Genomic DNA, 17,712 nt, shown 5'->3' with positions numbered 1-17,712 from the left:
GGGCTATCAACCAGATTACTCTTTCTCCGTATTCCCGAAGGTGTCTACAGCATTGTGACGTAGTTTTACGCATTTATGTTGAAGAATACCCGTAGGCGGCTACATTGCGCAAGTGGTCACCTGATGCTCCCAGAGAGATTCTCGCGTAAAATACTCCAATCGGTCCTACTGAAAAACTGATTGTCCCGATGGATATATTTTCGAATAGATATTTGAAAAACACCTTGAGGATTGATTATAAACAACGTTTGCCATGTTTCTGTCGATATTATGAAGCTAATTTGGAATATTTTTCGCCGTTTTCATGACTGCAATTTCCGTGCTATTTCTCAGCCAAACGTGAAGAACAAACGGAGCTATTTCACCTACAAAAATTATCTTTTTGGAAAAAAGGAACATTTGCTAAATAACTGGGAGTCTCGTGAGTGAAAACATCCGAAGCTCATCAAAGGTAAACGATTTAATTCGATTGCTTTTCTGATTTCCGTGACCAAGTTACCTGTTGCTAGCTGGACAAAATGCTATGCTAGGCTATCGATAAACTTACACAAATGCTTGTCTAGCTTTGGCTGTAAAGCATATTTTGGAAAATCTGAGATGACAGGGTGATTAACAAAAGGCTAAGCTGTGTCTAAATATATTTCACTTGTGATGTTCATGAATAAGAATATTTTCTCATAATATTTATGTCTGTTGCGTTATGCTAATTAGTGTCAGATGATGACAACGGTCCCGTTCACGGGATGGGGTGTCACTAGAGGTTAATTTATCATTGAATCACAGCCTAATTCAACTTTGCCAAACAGGGGATGATTTAACAAAAGCGCATTGTAAAAAAAAAACACATTCGCTTCACAAATGTACCTAACCATAAACATCAATGCCTTTCTTAAAATCAATACACAGAAGTATATATTTTTAAACCTGCATATTTAGTTCAAATAAATACATGTTAGAAGGCAATATTAACAAGGGAAATTGTGTCACTTCTCTTGCGTTCAGTGCACACAGAGTCAGGGTATATGCAACAGTTTGGGCCGCCTGGCTCATTAACGAACTGTGTTTCTTCCTAACAAAGACCGTAATTAATTTGCCAGAAGTGTACATAATTATTACATAACATTGAAGGTTGTGCAATGTAACAGCAATATTTAGACTTAGGGTTGCCACCCGTTAGATAAAATACGTAACGGTTCCGTATTTCACTGAAAGAATAAACGTTTTGTTTTCTAAATGATAGTTTCTGGATTTGACCATATTAATGATTTAAGGCACGTATTTCTGTGCGTTTATTATAATTAAGTCTATGATTTGATATTTGACAGAGCAGTCTGACTGAGTGGTGGTAGGCAGCAGCAGGCTCGTAAGCATTCATTCAAAAAGCACTTTACTGCGATAGCGAGCAGCTCATAGCAATGCTTGACCCAAAGCGCTGTTTATGACTTCAAGCCTATCAACTCCCGAGATTAGGTTGGCAATACTAAAGTGTCTATAAGAAAATCCAACAGTCAAAGATATATGAAATACAAATGGTATAGAAATAGTTGGCGCGTCATAATTCCTATAATAACTACAAACTAAAACTTCTTAACTGGGAATATTGAAGACCTTGGAATATTGAACCACCAGCTTTAATATGTCCTCATGTACTGATTAAGGAACTTAAACGTTAGCTTTCTTACATGGCACATATTGCACTTTTACTTTCTTCTCCAACAATGTGTTTTTGCATTATTTAAACCAAATTGAACATGTTAATTATATAATTGAGACTAAATAGATTTTGTTTATGTATTATATTTAGTTCAAATAAAAGGGTTCATTGTTTATTCAGTATTGATGTAATTCTCATTATTACAAATGTATATCAAAATCGTCAGATTAATTGGTATGGGCTTTATTTGGTCCTCCAATAATAGGTATAGAAAAATCATAATCGGTCGACCTCTATTTATAACCTGTACTTCTAATTAACAGCACAGATTTTTGTTTTCCATTGCAAAACATTTTGCCACAGTGTGGTGTACTGTACCCTAATGAACACAAACCAGTAGGCAGGTGTTCTGTTCACCCAGGTCATGCTATGAAACAAGGACAGAGAGCAACAAGAAACTCCATCTCCTCAGGAGAACCAACGGAAGAATAGGCTACAAAGTGCTGCTTTTTCACAGCAAAATAATTACAAAGACAATGCTTTCATGGCTTTAATCTTGTGATAATGGAAGCCCATCTGGTTATTGAAGCCTTTAGAAACCAAGCCCCTGATAATGAATGGCTGTCAGTCTGATGTGAGCCATGGCAGAGAATAAGAGAGAGAGCAGACAGAGCAACGCTTCCCTCTGGTCTTCATCCAGACCAAACTGCCTTCATCTACACACAACAAGGGACTTATAACTTAATCAGTGATACTGCTGCTCGACCGAGGATGCTCAGAAAACCTCTCTCCTTTTATACCACCTCTCAACAAACCCGAAGTAATAATCCAAGCCATGCGACAAACAAATCCCTCACGCTCTAGTGAGTCCACCTGCCAAACCGCTCTTAAGGGGGATACAGGAAAACAAACACATGGCTAACCTTGGTAACCATAATACACAGTAGACACAAATAACCCAGTCAGACAAAAGAGAGACTTACCAGGCTGCTGGTCTGATGTAGCCTGCTGTGGCTGCCTATCCTCAAGGGCGTTCTCACAGACAGTGTTGGTGGCTTGGACAGGCTCTGCTTCTGCATTTGTGGGCATTGGAACGGGTTGTAATTGCGTTTCTGGGTCGTTGTGCATTGGAGAAGGAGACCACAGTTGCTTAGCGCCAGGTTCTAGATCCGTGTGCGTTGGAACAACCGCTTCTGATTCTGTGTGCATCTGAATAGCAGCCTGTGGGCTCAGCTCTAGGCCTGCTGTGTCCATCTCCTCCGCCTCCTCCTCTGCCTGCAGTGGGGCCTGTTGTGGTGGTGATCCAGTAGGCCTGCAGCTTGAACACACATAGCCCTGGCTGGGCTGGATGTCTGCTTGGCCTGACGACTGGCGCTCGCACTCCGGGTGGAGCCATCTAGAAGCAGAGGACAGATGAAGATGTAGGACTCCATCACACATCAATGGAAAATAAACTAAAACAACTCCATGAGGAGTGAGGAGATTTACAACAGAATGAACAATGGACGTGCTCTCTGTGTGTCTACCTTTTACAGCTGTGGCAGGAGAGCAGGTCTTTTTGGTGCTCAGGGTCCAGGATACAGGCACATAGTGGACAGGTAAGGGCGGGGTCCTGATGTTGGACACAGCTATCACACAGCAGGCTTGTGTGGTGCCACTGACCGCTCGTCCTCGTACCACACTGGATACACACTCTGCAGTTCTGGAGTAGGAAAGAGATAGAAACACAACGGAAACTAGAGCAATGATTCTAAATCATATGGTTTTCATTCATCTCCAAGACGTTCAGATGAGGCTTCAGTCAGAACTAAAGTGCCTGGGCGTGAAGCAGCAAGTTCAAGAGTGGGGGAGAGAAGAGAGATGGAGAGGGTTTGGCTGCTGCTTGTATTGTGTGGACTGTGTTCCCCCCGTGCTGCTGACTCAGAGAGAGAGAGAGAGAGAGAGAGGAGAAACTGAGTGAGTGTGAGGATGTTCCACCACCTGGCAGGTGCCTGGTCCCCACCCGCCACCACCGCTGCAGCTGATAGGATGTTAACCCACCACAACAGCAGCTGATTGGCAGACGAGACAGGCACTGTGCGCCACCTACCCCAACAGAGGAAGAGGGTAGAGGCCACAGGCAGGGGATGACGACGCATGCGGTTTGATTCTCCCACCGCACACCCACCAGTACACACCCACACCCATTAATACACACACACCAATACACACACCCACCAATACTGGGTCTGAGGCTAAAATGTACCCTTTAAAAGGGCTGCATGTGTGAGTCATTTCCTTACCACAGGAAGCACAGATACAACCACCAAAAAGGTCTCTCAACACGGGTAGCCTAGACGACAGCTGAATGTCTCAATGGGAACTGTGGGAGTTTTAAACCAACGTTCTTACAAATTGACACAGAAAATGAAGACAGACCTTTAGTCCAATTCACATACCATAGAAGAACAAACATCTCTATATGATGTAGTCATGCCATAGACCTACAACACAGCACACACAACACAGCTTCCGTTACATCTCCCACCTGACACCTCCATCCGTTGGTAGGGATGTCGTCTATGGCCGGCTGCAGGCAGAAGGTGTGGTAGCCTTTGTCACACATGTCACACACCAACATCTTATCGTCCTCACCCGGGTTCCTACGCACAGGGAAAAGGAGAGGTATGAATGAGATGTATTCTTTGACATAACAGGTGGACAGCATCAACATGGCTTTTCTTGGCTCTGTGGTCTATAGGCCCCTGTTGTGTTAAAAATGGTTGTGCCATTATCTACAAGAATGTTGAGAAATCACACGGCAAAAGAGTCATTGTGTTTCCTCTCTGAAATGCAGATTAGGCTGCCAATTTATCGCAGACTCAGTTGCTACCAGTGACTGGTCTGGTTGAGGTCAAAGGCTAGAGAAGTGCCACACTCACAAACCAGAGGTAGCACAAACTAAATCGGCAACACACACATGACGGCAACACACACGCACACAACTCAATACAGGGTCAGGTATGTGGGTGGACGGATGGGGCAGTGGAAAGCTGACTCACTTGCAAGTCTGGCAGACCTTGCACTCGGGGCACTGCCAGCCGGCCCTCCTCAGCGGAGTCACAGCCATGTCCAGGCAGGACCCGTGGTAGTGCTGCCCACAGCTGGTACAGAAGAGCTGGTCAGGGAGCTCCCCGGGGCTGTCACAAAGTGCACAGATAGAGTCGTCTGGAACTAGAGGGAGGGGGAGAGCAGGAGAGGGGAGAGAGAGCAGGAGAGGGGGGGAGAGCAGGAGATGGGTGAGAGAGCAGGAGAGGGGGGAGAGCAGGAGATGGGTGAGAGAGCAGTAGAGGGGGAGAGCAGGAGATGGGTGAGAGCAGGAGAGGGGTGAGAGCAGGAGAGGGGTGAGAGAGCAGGAGAGGGGGCAGGAGAGGGGGAGAGCATGAGAGAGGGGGAGAGCAGGAGAGAGAGAAGGAGAGGGGGGAGAGAGAAGGAGAGGAGGAGAGCAGGAGAGGGGAGAGAGAGCAGGAGAGGAGGAGAGCAGAGAGGGGAGAGAGAGCAGGAGAGGGGGGAGAGCAGGAGGAGCAGGAGAGAGGTGAGAGCAGGAGAGGGGGAGGGGAGAAAAAGAGAAAAGGGACACATTTCAGATGGAATGTTTTTGGTTAAAGAATGGAGATTGTGAGTAGCTAATGTCTGGGCCCAGAGTTTATCCTGGTCCAGAAAAACTCTGGGTCCTACTTATGACAGCATTACTTTAAATGTTTCAACTGAAGAGGTATATCTAATGCTGCTGGACTCACATCTGCTGATGGCCAGATCTATGTGATCTGAACAGAGGAGGGAGAGACTCCTGATATCCTGAAAAGTCCCAGCCGCCCCCGCGCAGGGGTAATGGTACAGTCGAGCACATCCTTCAGCACAGCACTTGATGGAGGCTCCAAGGCGTTTACAGTATGCACAGTGCTAGAGAGGGGGGATAAAGAGGAGTCAGACTAACAGTATGCACAGTGCTAGAGAGGGGGGACAGAGAGGAGTCAGACTAACAGTATGCACAGTGCTAGAGAGGGGGGACAGAGAGGAGTCAGACTAATAGTATGCACAGTGCTAGAGAGGAGAGGAGTAGGGGACAGAGAGGAGTCAGACTAACAGTATGCACAGTGCTAGAGAGAGGGGGACAGAGAGGAGTCAGAGTAACAGTATGCACAGTGCTAGAGAGAGGGGGACAGAGAGGAGTCAGACTAACAGTATGCACAGTGCTAGAGAGAGGGGGGACAGAGAGGAGTTAGACTAACAGTATGCACAGTGCTAGAGAGAGGGGGACAGAGAGGAGTCAGAGTAACAGTATGCACAGTGCTAGAGAGAGGGGGGACAGAGAGGAGTCAGACTAACAGTATGCACAGTGCTAGAGGGGGGACAGAGAGGAGTCAGACTAACAGTATGCACAGTGCTCAGAGTATGACAGGGGGGGGGGACAGAGAGGAGTCAGACTAACAGTATGCACAGTGCTGCTAGAGAGGGGGGACAGAGAGGAGTCAGACTAACAGTATGCACAGTGCTAGAGAGAGGGGGGACAGAGAGGAGTCAGACTAACAGTATGCACAGTGGTAGAGAGAGGGGGGACAGAGAGGAGTCAGACTAACAGTATGCACAGTGCTAGAGAGGGGGGACAGAGAGGAGTCAGACTAACAGTATGCACAGTGCTAGAGAGGGGGGACAGAGAGGAGTCAGACTAACAGCATGGACAGTGCTAGAGAGAGGGGGGACAGAGAGAGGAGTCAGTCAGCCAGTCAATCAATCAATCACATGCATTTATTTTACATCAGCACAAAGCGCTTTAAGTAACCTAGTCTAAACCGGGAGTCAGATTACAATTGATATAATAGGATAATCCAGACCCTTACCATACCTACAGACACAATATGAAAACCCTACTACAATGGGAAACATAAAAGGACAAAGAGTTTTAAAGTAAACTATTTTCTGCAGCAGAAAACCTTGCTCATGCAAGTCTATGGTTCCCCTTTCTGTACACGTTTCCCTTGAAACGACCCATCCATTCTCTCAGTTCTTCTTGATCAAAAACTTAAATTCTGCTCCATTTGTCACACCATGATTAGCCCATTGATGTTCACACTTCTCTCCCAAAATGTCATATCACATGTATTGGTCTCTTCAGACTTTCCCAGGAGTTCCTCCCCAAACACAGTCCTGCCTCCTCTCCTTCATCTGCACTAACCTGAACCAACTGACCAGGCAAAAGTCTGCCTAATAATGAGCTTCCACCATATTGTTATCACTCCTCAACTCTTTTCTAATCAGAGCAGATGAAGGAAACAAGGAGGGCTGATGTTTCAATTCAGTTGAGAAGGGAGCTGCTGATTTGCTAATGGGGGTGACAAGGGGGGTGCCAGACATATGGAGTGCATCACAAATGGCACCCTATTCCCATTTAGTGCACTACTTTTGATCAGTGCCCTGGTCAAAAGTAGTGTACAATAATAGGGAAAAGGGTGCCATTTGGGATGCTTCCACCAATTCAGGGGTCTGTAACCACCCATTCAGGGGTCTGTAACCACCCATTCAGGGGTCTGTAACCACCCATTCAGGGGTCTGTAACCACCCATTCAGGGGTCTGCAACCACCCATTCAGGGGTCTGCAACCACCCATTCAGAGGTCTGTAACCACCCATTCAGGGGTCTGCAACCACCCATTCAGAGGTCTGCAACCACCCATTCAGAGGTCTGCAACCACCCATTCAGGGGTCTGCAACCACCCATTCAGAGGTCTGCAACCACCCATTCAGAAGTTTGTAACCACCCATTCAGAGGTCTGCAACCACCCATTCAGAGGTCTGCAACCACCCATTCAGAGGTCTGTAACAACCCATTCAGAGGTCTGTAACCACCCATTCAGAGGTCTGTAACCACCCATTCAGGGGTCTGTAACCACCCATTCAGGGGTCTGTAACCACCCATTCAGAGGTCTGTAACCACCCATTCAGGGGTCTGCAACCACCCATTCAGAGTTCTGTAACCACCCATTCAGGGGTCTGTAACCACCCATTCAGAGGTCTGTAACCACCCATTCAGAGGTCTGTAACCACCCATTCAGGGGTCTGCAACCACCCATTCAGAGGTCTGCAACCACCCATTCAGAGGTTTGTAACCACCCATTCAGAGATCTGTAACCACCCATTCAGAGGTCTGTAACCACCCATTCAGAGGTCTGTAACCACCCATTCAGAGGTCTGTAACCACCCATTCAGAGGTTTGCAACCACCCATTCAGGGGTCTGCAACCACCCATTCAGAGGTCTACAACCACCCATTCAGAGGTTTGTAACCACCCATTCAGAGGTCTGCAACCACCCATTCAGAGGTCTGCAACCACCCATTCAGAGGTCTGTAACCACCCATTCAGAGGTCTGTAACCACCCATTCAGAGGTCTGCAACCACCCATTCAGAGGTCTGTAACCACCCATTCAGGGGTCTGTAACCACCCATTCAGGGGTCTGTAACCACCCATTCAGAGGTCTGTAACCACCCATTCAGAGGTCTGCAACCACACATTCAGAGGTCTGTAACCACCCATTCAGAGGTCTGTAACCACCCATTCAGAGGTCTGTAACCACCCATTCAGGGGTCTGTAACCACCCATTCAGAGGTCTGGAACCACCCATTCAGAGGTCTGGAACCACCCATTCAGGGGTCTGCAACCACCCATTCAGAGGTCTGCAACCACCCATTCAGAAGTTTGTAACCACCCATTCAGAGGTCTGTAACCACCCATTCAGAGGTCTGTAACCACCCATTCAGAGGTCTGTAACCACCCATTCAGAGGTCTGTAACCACCCATTCAGGGGTCTGTAACCACCCATTCAGGGGTCTGTAACCACCCATTCAGAGGTCTGTAACCACCCATTCAGGGGTCTGTAACCACCCATTCAGAGGTCTGTAACCACCCATTCAGGGGTCTGTAACCACCCATTCAGGGGTCTGTAACCACCCATTCAGGGGTCTGTAACCACCCATTCAGAGGTCTGTAACCACCCATTCAGAGGTCTGCAACCACCCATTCAGAGGTCTGCAACCACCCATTCAGAGTTCTGTAACCACCCATTCAGGGGTCTGTAACCACCCATTCAGAGGTCTGTAACCACCCATTCAGAGGTCTGTAACCACCCATTCAGAGGTCTGTAACCACCCATTCAGGGGTCTGTAACCACCCATTCAGAGGTCTGTAACCACCCATTCAGAGGTCTGTAACCACCCATTCAGAGGTCTGTAACCACCCATTCAGGGGTCTGTAACCACCCATTCAGAGGTCTGTAACCACCCATTCAGGGGTCTGTAACCACCCATTCAGAGGTCTGTAACCACCCATTCAGAGGTCTGTAACCACCCATTCAGGGGTCTGCAACCACCCATTCAGAGGTCTGCAACCACCCATTCAGAAGTTTGTAACCACCCATTCAGAGGTCTGTAACCACCCATTCAGGGGTCTGTAACCACCCATTCAGGTTCTGTGAGCTGTGTTGGTGCTAATGCTACAGTAGACACTGTGGTAAGCCACCATGAATCTATACAGCCTTCACTGTTGAGTGGCGCGGCCTTTTCCTTTTCACAGCTGACAGAGGAGAGAGCAGCACTGACAGAGACCCTCTTTACCAACCTTCCTGATCATCTCTCTCTCTCGTCTCGCTCCCCCTCTAGTCTCTCTCTCTCCTTTCCCTCTCTCGCTCCACCTTCTCACCCCCCTCTCTCCTCGCCATTGCGTTTTGTCTCTCCTCTCCCTCTCCCCCTTCTCCATTCATTCACTCACTCTCTCTCTCTCTCACTCACCATCCCCCTGCGTTTTCTCACTCCCCCTCCCCTCTCTCCCCTCCCTCTCCCCTCTTCTCCATTCACTCTCCCCCTTTGCTCTCCCCTTCCCTCACTCCCTCTTCTTGCTCCTCTTCCTATCCCATTCTCTTCTCTCCCTCCACTTCCTTCTTTCTCCCTAGCCCTCCCTCTCTCGCCCCTCTCTCTCACCCCTTCTCTCTCGCTCCCTGCCCCCTCCCTCTCGCCCCGCCCTTCTCGCTCCTCTTCTTTCCCTCTTCGCCCTTCTCGCTCCCTCCCCTTCTTCCCTCTTCACTCCCTCTTCTTGCTCCTCTTCCTTCCCATTCTCGCTCCCTCTTCTCTCCTCCACTTCCTTCTTCCCTCCCTAGCCCTCCCTCTTCTCGCCCCTTCTCTCCCTCTTCGCCCCTTCCCTCTTCTTCGCTCCCTCCCCTCCCTCCCTCTCGCTCCCTCCCTCTCGCTCCCTCTTCGCCCTTCTCGCTCCCTCTTCGCCCTTCTCGCTCCCTCCTCTTCCCTCTTCGCCCTTCTCGCTCCCCTCTCCCTCTTCGCCCTTCTCGCTCCCTCCCTCTTCGCCCTTCTCGCTCCCTCTTCGCCCTTCTCGCTCCCTCCCGCCCTTCTTCCCTCTTCGCCCTTCTCGCTCCCTCTTCGCCCTTCTCGCTCCCTCTTCGCCCTTCTCGCTCCCTCTTCGCCCTTCTCGCTCCCTCTTCGCCCTTCTCGCTCCCTCTTCGCCCTTCTCGCTCCCTCTTCGCCCTTCTCGCTCCCTCTTCACCCTTCTCGCTCCCTCTTCACCCTTCTCGCTCCCTCCTCTACTCTCTCTCCCTCCCCCTTCAAGTGTTTTGTCCAAATACTGGTGGAGTCACCGAATAAAAGAATGGACGACCTGACCAGAGAGGACCATGACCAGAAGAACAGTTTGCAGTTGTCCCAGGGTCTGCTCAATGAGTTGAAACAGGAGAATGGAAAGATGACAACAATCTGTAAGTCAGTGAGTGAGGACATTAGTTCTGTGTGTGAATCAATGATAACAATAACAGAGAAATCTGTTTATATCGAGGGACAATCAAGGTGAACAAGGTTGTGGACAGGATTGCAGAATCTCCATGATACCTGGACTGAGTATGAGGAGAAACAGAGGGAAATGATCTTGGAGAAATTGAAGATACACCACAGGAAGATTGAGGTGGAGTGTGCCTACAGAACTGGAAAACCCACCACCAGCCCAGGTGTGGTCAAGTTACTGAGGTTCAAGGACAAGGTCACTGTTCTGGAACGAGCCAATAACTTGAAACGAACGTACAGTTGAAGTCGAAAGTTTACATACACTTAACTCGTTTTTCAACCACTACACAAATTCCTTGTTGACTAACTGTAGTTTTGGCAAGTAGGTTAGGACATCTACTTTTTGCACGACACAAGTAAATTTTCCAACAATTGTATAAAGAAAGATTATTTCACTTATAACTCACTGGGTCCAGTGGGTCAGAAGTTTACATACTGTTGACTGTGCCTTTAAACAGCTTGGAAAATGCCAAAGAATTATGTCATGGCTTTCGAAGCTTCCGATAGGATAATTGACATAATTTGAGTCAATTGGAGGTGTACCTGTGGATGTATTTCAAGGCCTACCTTCAAACTCAGTGCCCCTTTACTTGACATCATGGGAAAATCAAAAGAAATAAGCCAAAACCTCAGAAAACAAATTGTAGACCTCCACAAGTCTGGATCATCCTTGGGAGCAATTTCCAAACGCCTGAAGGTACCACATTCATCTGTACAAACAATAGTACGCAGTATAAACACCATGGGACCACGCAGCCGTCATACCACTCAGGAAGGAGACGCGCTCTGTCTCCTAGAGATGAACGTACTTTGGTGGGTAAAGTGCAAATCAATCCCAGAACAACAGCAAAGGACCTTGTGAAAATGCTGGAGGAAACAGGTACAAAAGTATTTATATCCACAGTAAAACGAGTCCTATATCGATATAACCTGAAAGGCCACTCAGCAAGGAAGAAGCCACTGCTCCAGAACCGCCATAAAAAAACAGACTACGGTTTGCAACTGCACATGGAGACAAAGATCGTAATGTTTTGAGAAATGTTCTCCGGTCTGATGAAACAAAAATAGAACTGTAAGGCCATAATGACCATCATTATGTTTGGAGGAAAAAGGGGGAGGCTTGCAAGACAAAGAACACCATCCCAACTGTGAAGCACAGGGGTGGCAGCATCATGTTGTGGAGGTGCTTTGCTGCAGGAGGGCTCGTGCACTTCACAAAATAGTTGGCATCATGAAGCAGAAAATGTATGTGGATATATTGAAGCGACATCTCAAGACATCAGTTAGGAAGTTAAAGCTTGGTCGCAAATGGGTCTTCCAAATGGACAATGACCCCAAGCATACTTCCAAAGTGTTGTGGCAAAATAGCTTTAGGACAAAAAAGTCAAGGTATTGGAGTGGCCCTGACCTCAATCCTATAGAAAATTAGTGGGCAGAACAGAAAAAGTGTGTGCGAGCAAGGAGGCCTACAAACCTGACTCAGTTACACCAGCTCTGTCAGGAGGAATGGGCCAAAATTCACCCAACTTATTGTAGGAAGCTTGTGGAAGGCTACCCGAAACGTTTGACCCAAGTTAAACAATTTAAAGGTAATGCTACCAAATAATCATTGAGTGTATGTAAACTTCTGACCCACTGGGAAAAATGATGAAAGAAATAAAAGCTGAAATAAAAAATTCTCTCTACTATTATTCTGACATTTCACATTCTTAAAATAAAGTGGTGATCCTAACTGACCCAAAACAGGGAATTTTTACTAGGATTAAATGTCAGAAATTGTGAAAAACTGAGTTTAAATGTATTTGGCTAAGGTGTATGTAAACTTCCGACTTCAACTGTATATCTTCCTCAACCAGGACTATCCTGAAGCTGTGCGCCTGAAGAGGAAAGAACTGATCCCAGCCATGAAAGCTGCTAGAGCGCGTGGGGACATTGCTTACATCCACTATGACAGGCTCATTGTCCACCCCCCTCCCAGAAGCCTGGTAGGGATGAGAGCCAAGCCTATGGGTTTGTAGCTTCAGACCCGCAGCACGCACTCACACACACACACCAATTTATGAATGGACTGCTGAATGTATATTTCTTTCTCTTGCTTTGTCTGCTCTTTTCAGTGTTATGTCTGTCTCTGATAAGCTACCTAGGAAAGGCCTGAAAATAGCGCACATTTAATATATGTATCCTTAGACATAAAATTCATGAAATCAATAACTTGCTGCATCAGAAAACATTCATATATTAGCCATGTATGTGACCAATACAATTTGATTTGATATAACACCTATAGAAGAGACAGAAATGCTTAAGGGGGAGGTGTTGCTGTATATATTCAGAGCCATATCCCTATAATGCTTAGAGAAGATCTTATGTCAAGTGTTATTGAAGTGTTGTGGTTGCAGATTCACTTGGCACATCTAAAGCCTTTTCTTTTCAGATGTTGATATATTTTATTCATAATTTTTTTATTTAAGTCAGTTAAGAACAAATTATTATTTTCAATGACGGCCTAGGAACAGTGGGTTAACTGCCTTGTTCATGGGCAGAACGACAGATTTTTACCTTGTCAGCTCGGGGATTCGATCTTGCAACCTTTGGGTTACTAGTCCAACGCTCTAACCACTCAGCTACTTGCCGCCCCGGTCAAAAGTTTGGACACACCTACTCATTCAAGGGTTTAACTTTCTTTTTACTATATTCTACATTGTACAATAATAGTGAAGACATCAAAACTATGAAAAACACATGGAATAATGTAGTACCCAAAAAAAGTGTTCAACAAATCTAAATATAATTTATATGTAAGATTCTTCAAATAGCCACCCTTTGCCTTGACGACAGCTTTGCACACTGTTGGCATTCTCTCAACCAGCTTCATGAGGTAGTTAACAGGAATGCATTTCAATTAACAAGTGTGCCTTCTTAAAAGTTCATTTGTGGAATTTCTTTCTTTCTTAATGTGTTTGAGCCAATCAGTTGTGTTGTGACAAGGTGGGGGGGTATACAGAAGATAGCCCTATTGTGGGAATTGCTTCATATGTAGCCATATATGTTCCATGTGTGGGAACTGGTTCAAGACTGTTGGAAAATCATTCCAGGTGAAGCTGGTTGAGAGAATACCAAGCGTGTGCAAAGAATTTCAAATATAAAATTGAACACTTTTTTGGTTACTACATGATTCCATGTTATTTCACAGTTTTGATGTCTTCACTATTATTCTACAAAGTAGAAAATAGTAAAAATAAAGAAATATGTTCTAAAACTTTTGACCGGTAGTGTAGGCCACCAAGTAATAACAGTCAATATCTAAACAATATGTGTGAAATGCTTGACAGTGTATGTGATGTAAAAAGAGAGGTCTACTTTCATGGGGAATCTTGACTGGTTTTCATCAAGCTGTCCGCTCAAGAGGAAGCTTCTTACTGTAACCAGTGCCGGTAATCTGGTTCAGGTTATCAATCAACCTACCAGGGTGTTTACAAACACAACAGGAACAGGATCATCCATATGAATCGATCACATTTTTACTAATGCTGTAGAACTTTGTTCTAAAGCTATATCCGTACCCATTGGATGCAGTGATCACAATATAGTGGCTAGATCCAGGAAAGCCAAAGTTCCAACAGCTGGGCCTAAAATAGTGTATAAGAGATCATACAAAAAGTTTTTGCTGTGACTCCTATGTGGATAATGTTAAAATATTTGTTAGTCTGATGTGATTAATGAGGAGCATCCAGACGCTGGACTTGATGAATTAAAAAATTGCTTCTTCCAATTATTAATAAACATGCACCTGTTAAGAAACTGACAGTTAAGGCTCCATGGATTGATGAGGAATTGATCAACTGAATGGTTGAAAGAGATGAGACAAAAGGAGTGGCTGCGCATCTGACTGGCTGACTTACTGCAAATTAGGAGATGTGATAAACTCAACAAAAATAAGAAGAAACTGTATTATGAAGCCAAGATCAATGATATAAAGATTGATGGGACAAAAACTTCAGTAGTTTAAATGAAATTATGGGCAGAAAGACAAAATTCCATCAAATCAGATGGCTTATTTATCACAAAACAATTTGATGTTGCCAATTATTTTAATGATTACTTCATTGACAAAGTGGGCAACCAAAAAAAATCAAGAAACATACAGTATTATATAGAGCAATTATTGCATGGAACTCCACTCCATCTCATATTGCTCAAATGAACAGCAAACCTGAACAGCAAACCTAAAAAAAAATCAGATAAAGCAACACCCAACGGCACGACACCTAACGGCACGACACCTAACGACACGACACCTAACGGCACGACGCCTAACGGCACTACACCTAACGACACGGCACTACACCTAACGACACGGCACTACACCTAACGGCACAACACCAAACGGCACAACACCAAACGGCACAACACCAAACGGCACCAAACGGCACAACACCAAACGGCACAACACCTAACGGCACAACACCAAACGGCACAACACCAAACGGCACAACACCTAACGGCACAACACCTAACGGCACAACACCAAACGGCACAACACCAAACGGCACAACACCAAACGGCACAACACCTAACGGCACAACACCAAACGGCACAACACCAAACGGCACAACACCAAACGGCACAACACCAAACGGCACAACACCTAACGGCACAACACCTAACGGCACAACACCTAACGGCACAACACCAAACGGCACTACACCTAACGGCACTACGGGCACAACACCTAACGACACTACACTTAACGGCACACACTTAACGGCACTACACGGCACAACACCAAACGGCACAACACCAAACGGCACAACAAACGGCACTAACTTAAAGGCACTACACCTAACGGCAAACACCTAACGGCACAACACCTAACGGCACAACACCAAACGGCACAACACCAAACGGCACAACACCAAACGGCACAACACCAAACGGCACAACACCAAACGGCACAACACGGCAAACGGCACAACACCAAACGGCACAACACCTAACGGCACAACACCTAACGCACATCACCTAACGGCACAACACCTAACGGCACAACACCAAACGGCACAACACCTAACGGCACAACACCAAAACGGCACAACACCAAACCTAACGGCACAACACCAAACGGCACAACACCAAACGGCACACACCTAACGGCACAACACCTAACGGCACAACACCAAACACCTAACGGCACAACACCAAACGGCACAACACCTAACGGCACAACACCTAACGGCACAACACCTAACGGCACTACACCTAACGGCACTACACCTAACGGCACAACACCTAACGACACCACACAACACCAAACGGCACAACACAACACCTAACGGCACATCACCAAACGGCACAACACCAAACGGCACAACACCAAACGGCACAACACCTAACGGCACAACACCAAACGGCACAACACCAAACGGCACAACACCTAACGGCACAACACCTAACGGCACTACACTTAACGGCACCACACCTAACGGCACAACACCAAACGGCACAACACCTAACGGCACAACACCTAACGGCACAACACCTAACGGCACAACACCTAACGGCACTACACCTAACGGCACTACACCTAACGGCACAACACCTAACGGCACTAACGGCACAACACCTAACGGCACAACACAACACCTAACGGCACATCACCAACGGCACAACACCTAACGGCACAACCTACAACACCAACACCAAAAGGCACGACACCTAACGGCACAACACCTAACGACAACACCAAACACAACACCAAACGGCACTACACCTAAAACGGCACAACACCAAACGGCACAACACCTAACGGCACAACACCTAACGGCACAACACCTAACGGCACAACACCTAACGGCACAACACCTAACGGCACAACACCAAACGGCACAACACCTAACGGCACAACACCAAACGGCACAACACCAAACGGCACAACACCTAACGGCACAACACCTAACGGCACAACGACACTAACGGCACGGGCACAACACCTAACGGCACTACACCTAACGGCACAACACCAAACGGCACAACACAACACCTAACGGCACAACACCTAACGACACTACACTTAAAGGCACTACACCTAACGGCACAACACCTAACGGCACAACACCTAACGGCACAACACCAAACGGCACAACACCAAACGGCACAACACCAAACGGCACAACACCAAACGGCACAACACCTAACGGCACAACACCTAACGCCACTACACCTAACGGCACAACACCTAACGGCACAACACCTAACGGCACAACACCTAACGGCACAACACCTAACAACACCACACTTAACGGCACTACACCAAACGGCACAACACCAAACGGCACAACACAACACCTAACGGCACAACACCAAACGGCACAACACCTAACGGCACAACACCAAACGGCACAACACCAAACGGCACAACACCAAACGGCACAACACCAAACGGCACAACACCTAACGGCACAACACCTAACGGCACAACACCTAACGGCACAACACCAAACGGCACAACACCAAACGGCACAACACCTAACGGCACAACACCTAACGGCACAACACCTAACGGCACACACCTAACGGCACTACACCAACGGCACACACCTAACGGCACAACACCTAACGGCACCACTAACGGCACAACACCAAACGGCACAACACCTAACGGCACAACACCTAACGGCACAACACCAAAACGGCACAACACCAAACGGCACAACACCTAACGGCACAACACCTAACAACACCAAACGGCACAACACCACGGCACAACACCTAACGGCACAACACCTAACACCACCTAACGGCACAACGGCACCACACCTAACGGCACAACACCAAACGGCACAACACCTAACGGCACAACACCTAACGGCACAACACCTAACGGCACAACACCTAACGGCACTACACCTAACGGCACAACACCTAACGGCACGGCACAACACCTAACAACACACTAACACCTAACGGCACAACACCTAACGGGCACAACACCAAACGGCACAACACCTAACGGCACAACACCTAACGGCACTACGCCTAACGGCACAACACCTAACGACACTACACTTAACGGCACTACACTTAACGGCACTACACCTAACGACACTACACCTAACGGCACTACACCTAACGGCACAACACCAAACGGCACAACACAACACCTAACGGCACAACACCTAACGACA

At 47.0% G+C, this 17,712-nt stretch overlaps 1 protein-coding gene across 1 annotated transcript in view; it reads right to left on the bottom strand.

Annotated features, from left to right (window-relative positions):
* LOC124010018 (histone-lysine N-methyltransferase 2C-like) overlaps window positions 1-17,712 on the bottom strand; it is a 139,952-nt gene that overhangs the window by 80,041 nt on the left and 42,199 nt on the right. The window contains 5 exon segments of the mRNA XM_046322321.1: window positions 2,638-3,050; window positions 3,181-3,356; window positions 4,182-4,296; window positions 4,696-4,867; window positions 5,434-5,596. Of these exon segments, the coding sequence (XP_046178277.1) occupies window positions 2,638-3,050; window positions 3,181-3,356; window positions 4,182-4,296; window positions 4,696-4,867; window positions 5,434-5,596 (1,039 nt within the window).

Source organism: Oncorhynchus gorbuscha, linkage group LG22 (genome assembly GCF_021184085.1).
Source record: "Oncorhynchus gorbuscha isolate QuinsamMale2020 ecotype Even-year linkage group LG22, OgorEven_v1.0, whole genome shotgun sequence".
NCBI lineage: Eukaryota > Metazoa > Chordata > Actinopteri > Salmoniformes > Salmonidae > Oncorhynchus > Oncorhynchus gorbuscha.
The sequence above is the reverse complement of the archived record's forward strand: the minus strand, read 5'-3'. Positions and strand labels throughout refer to the sequence as shown.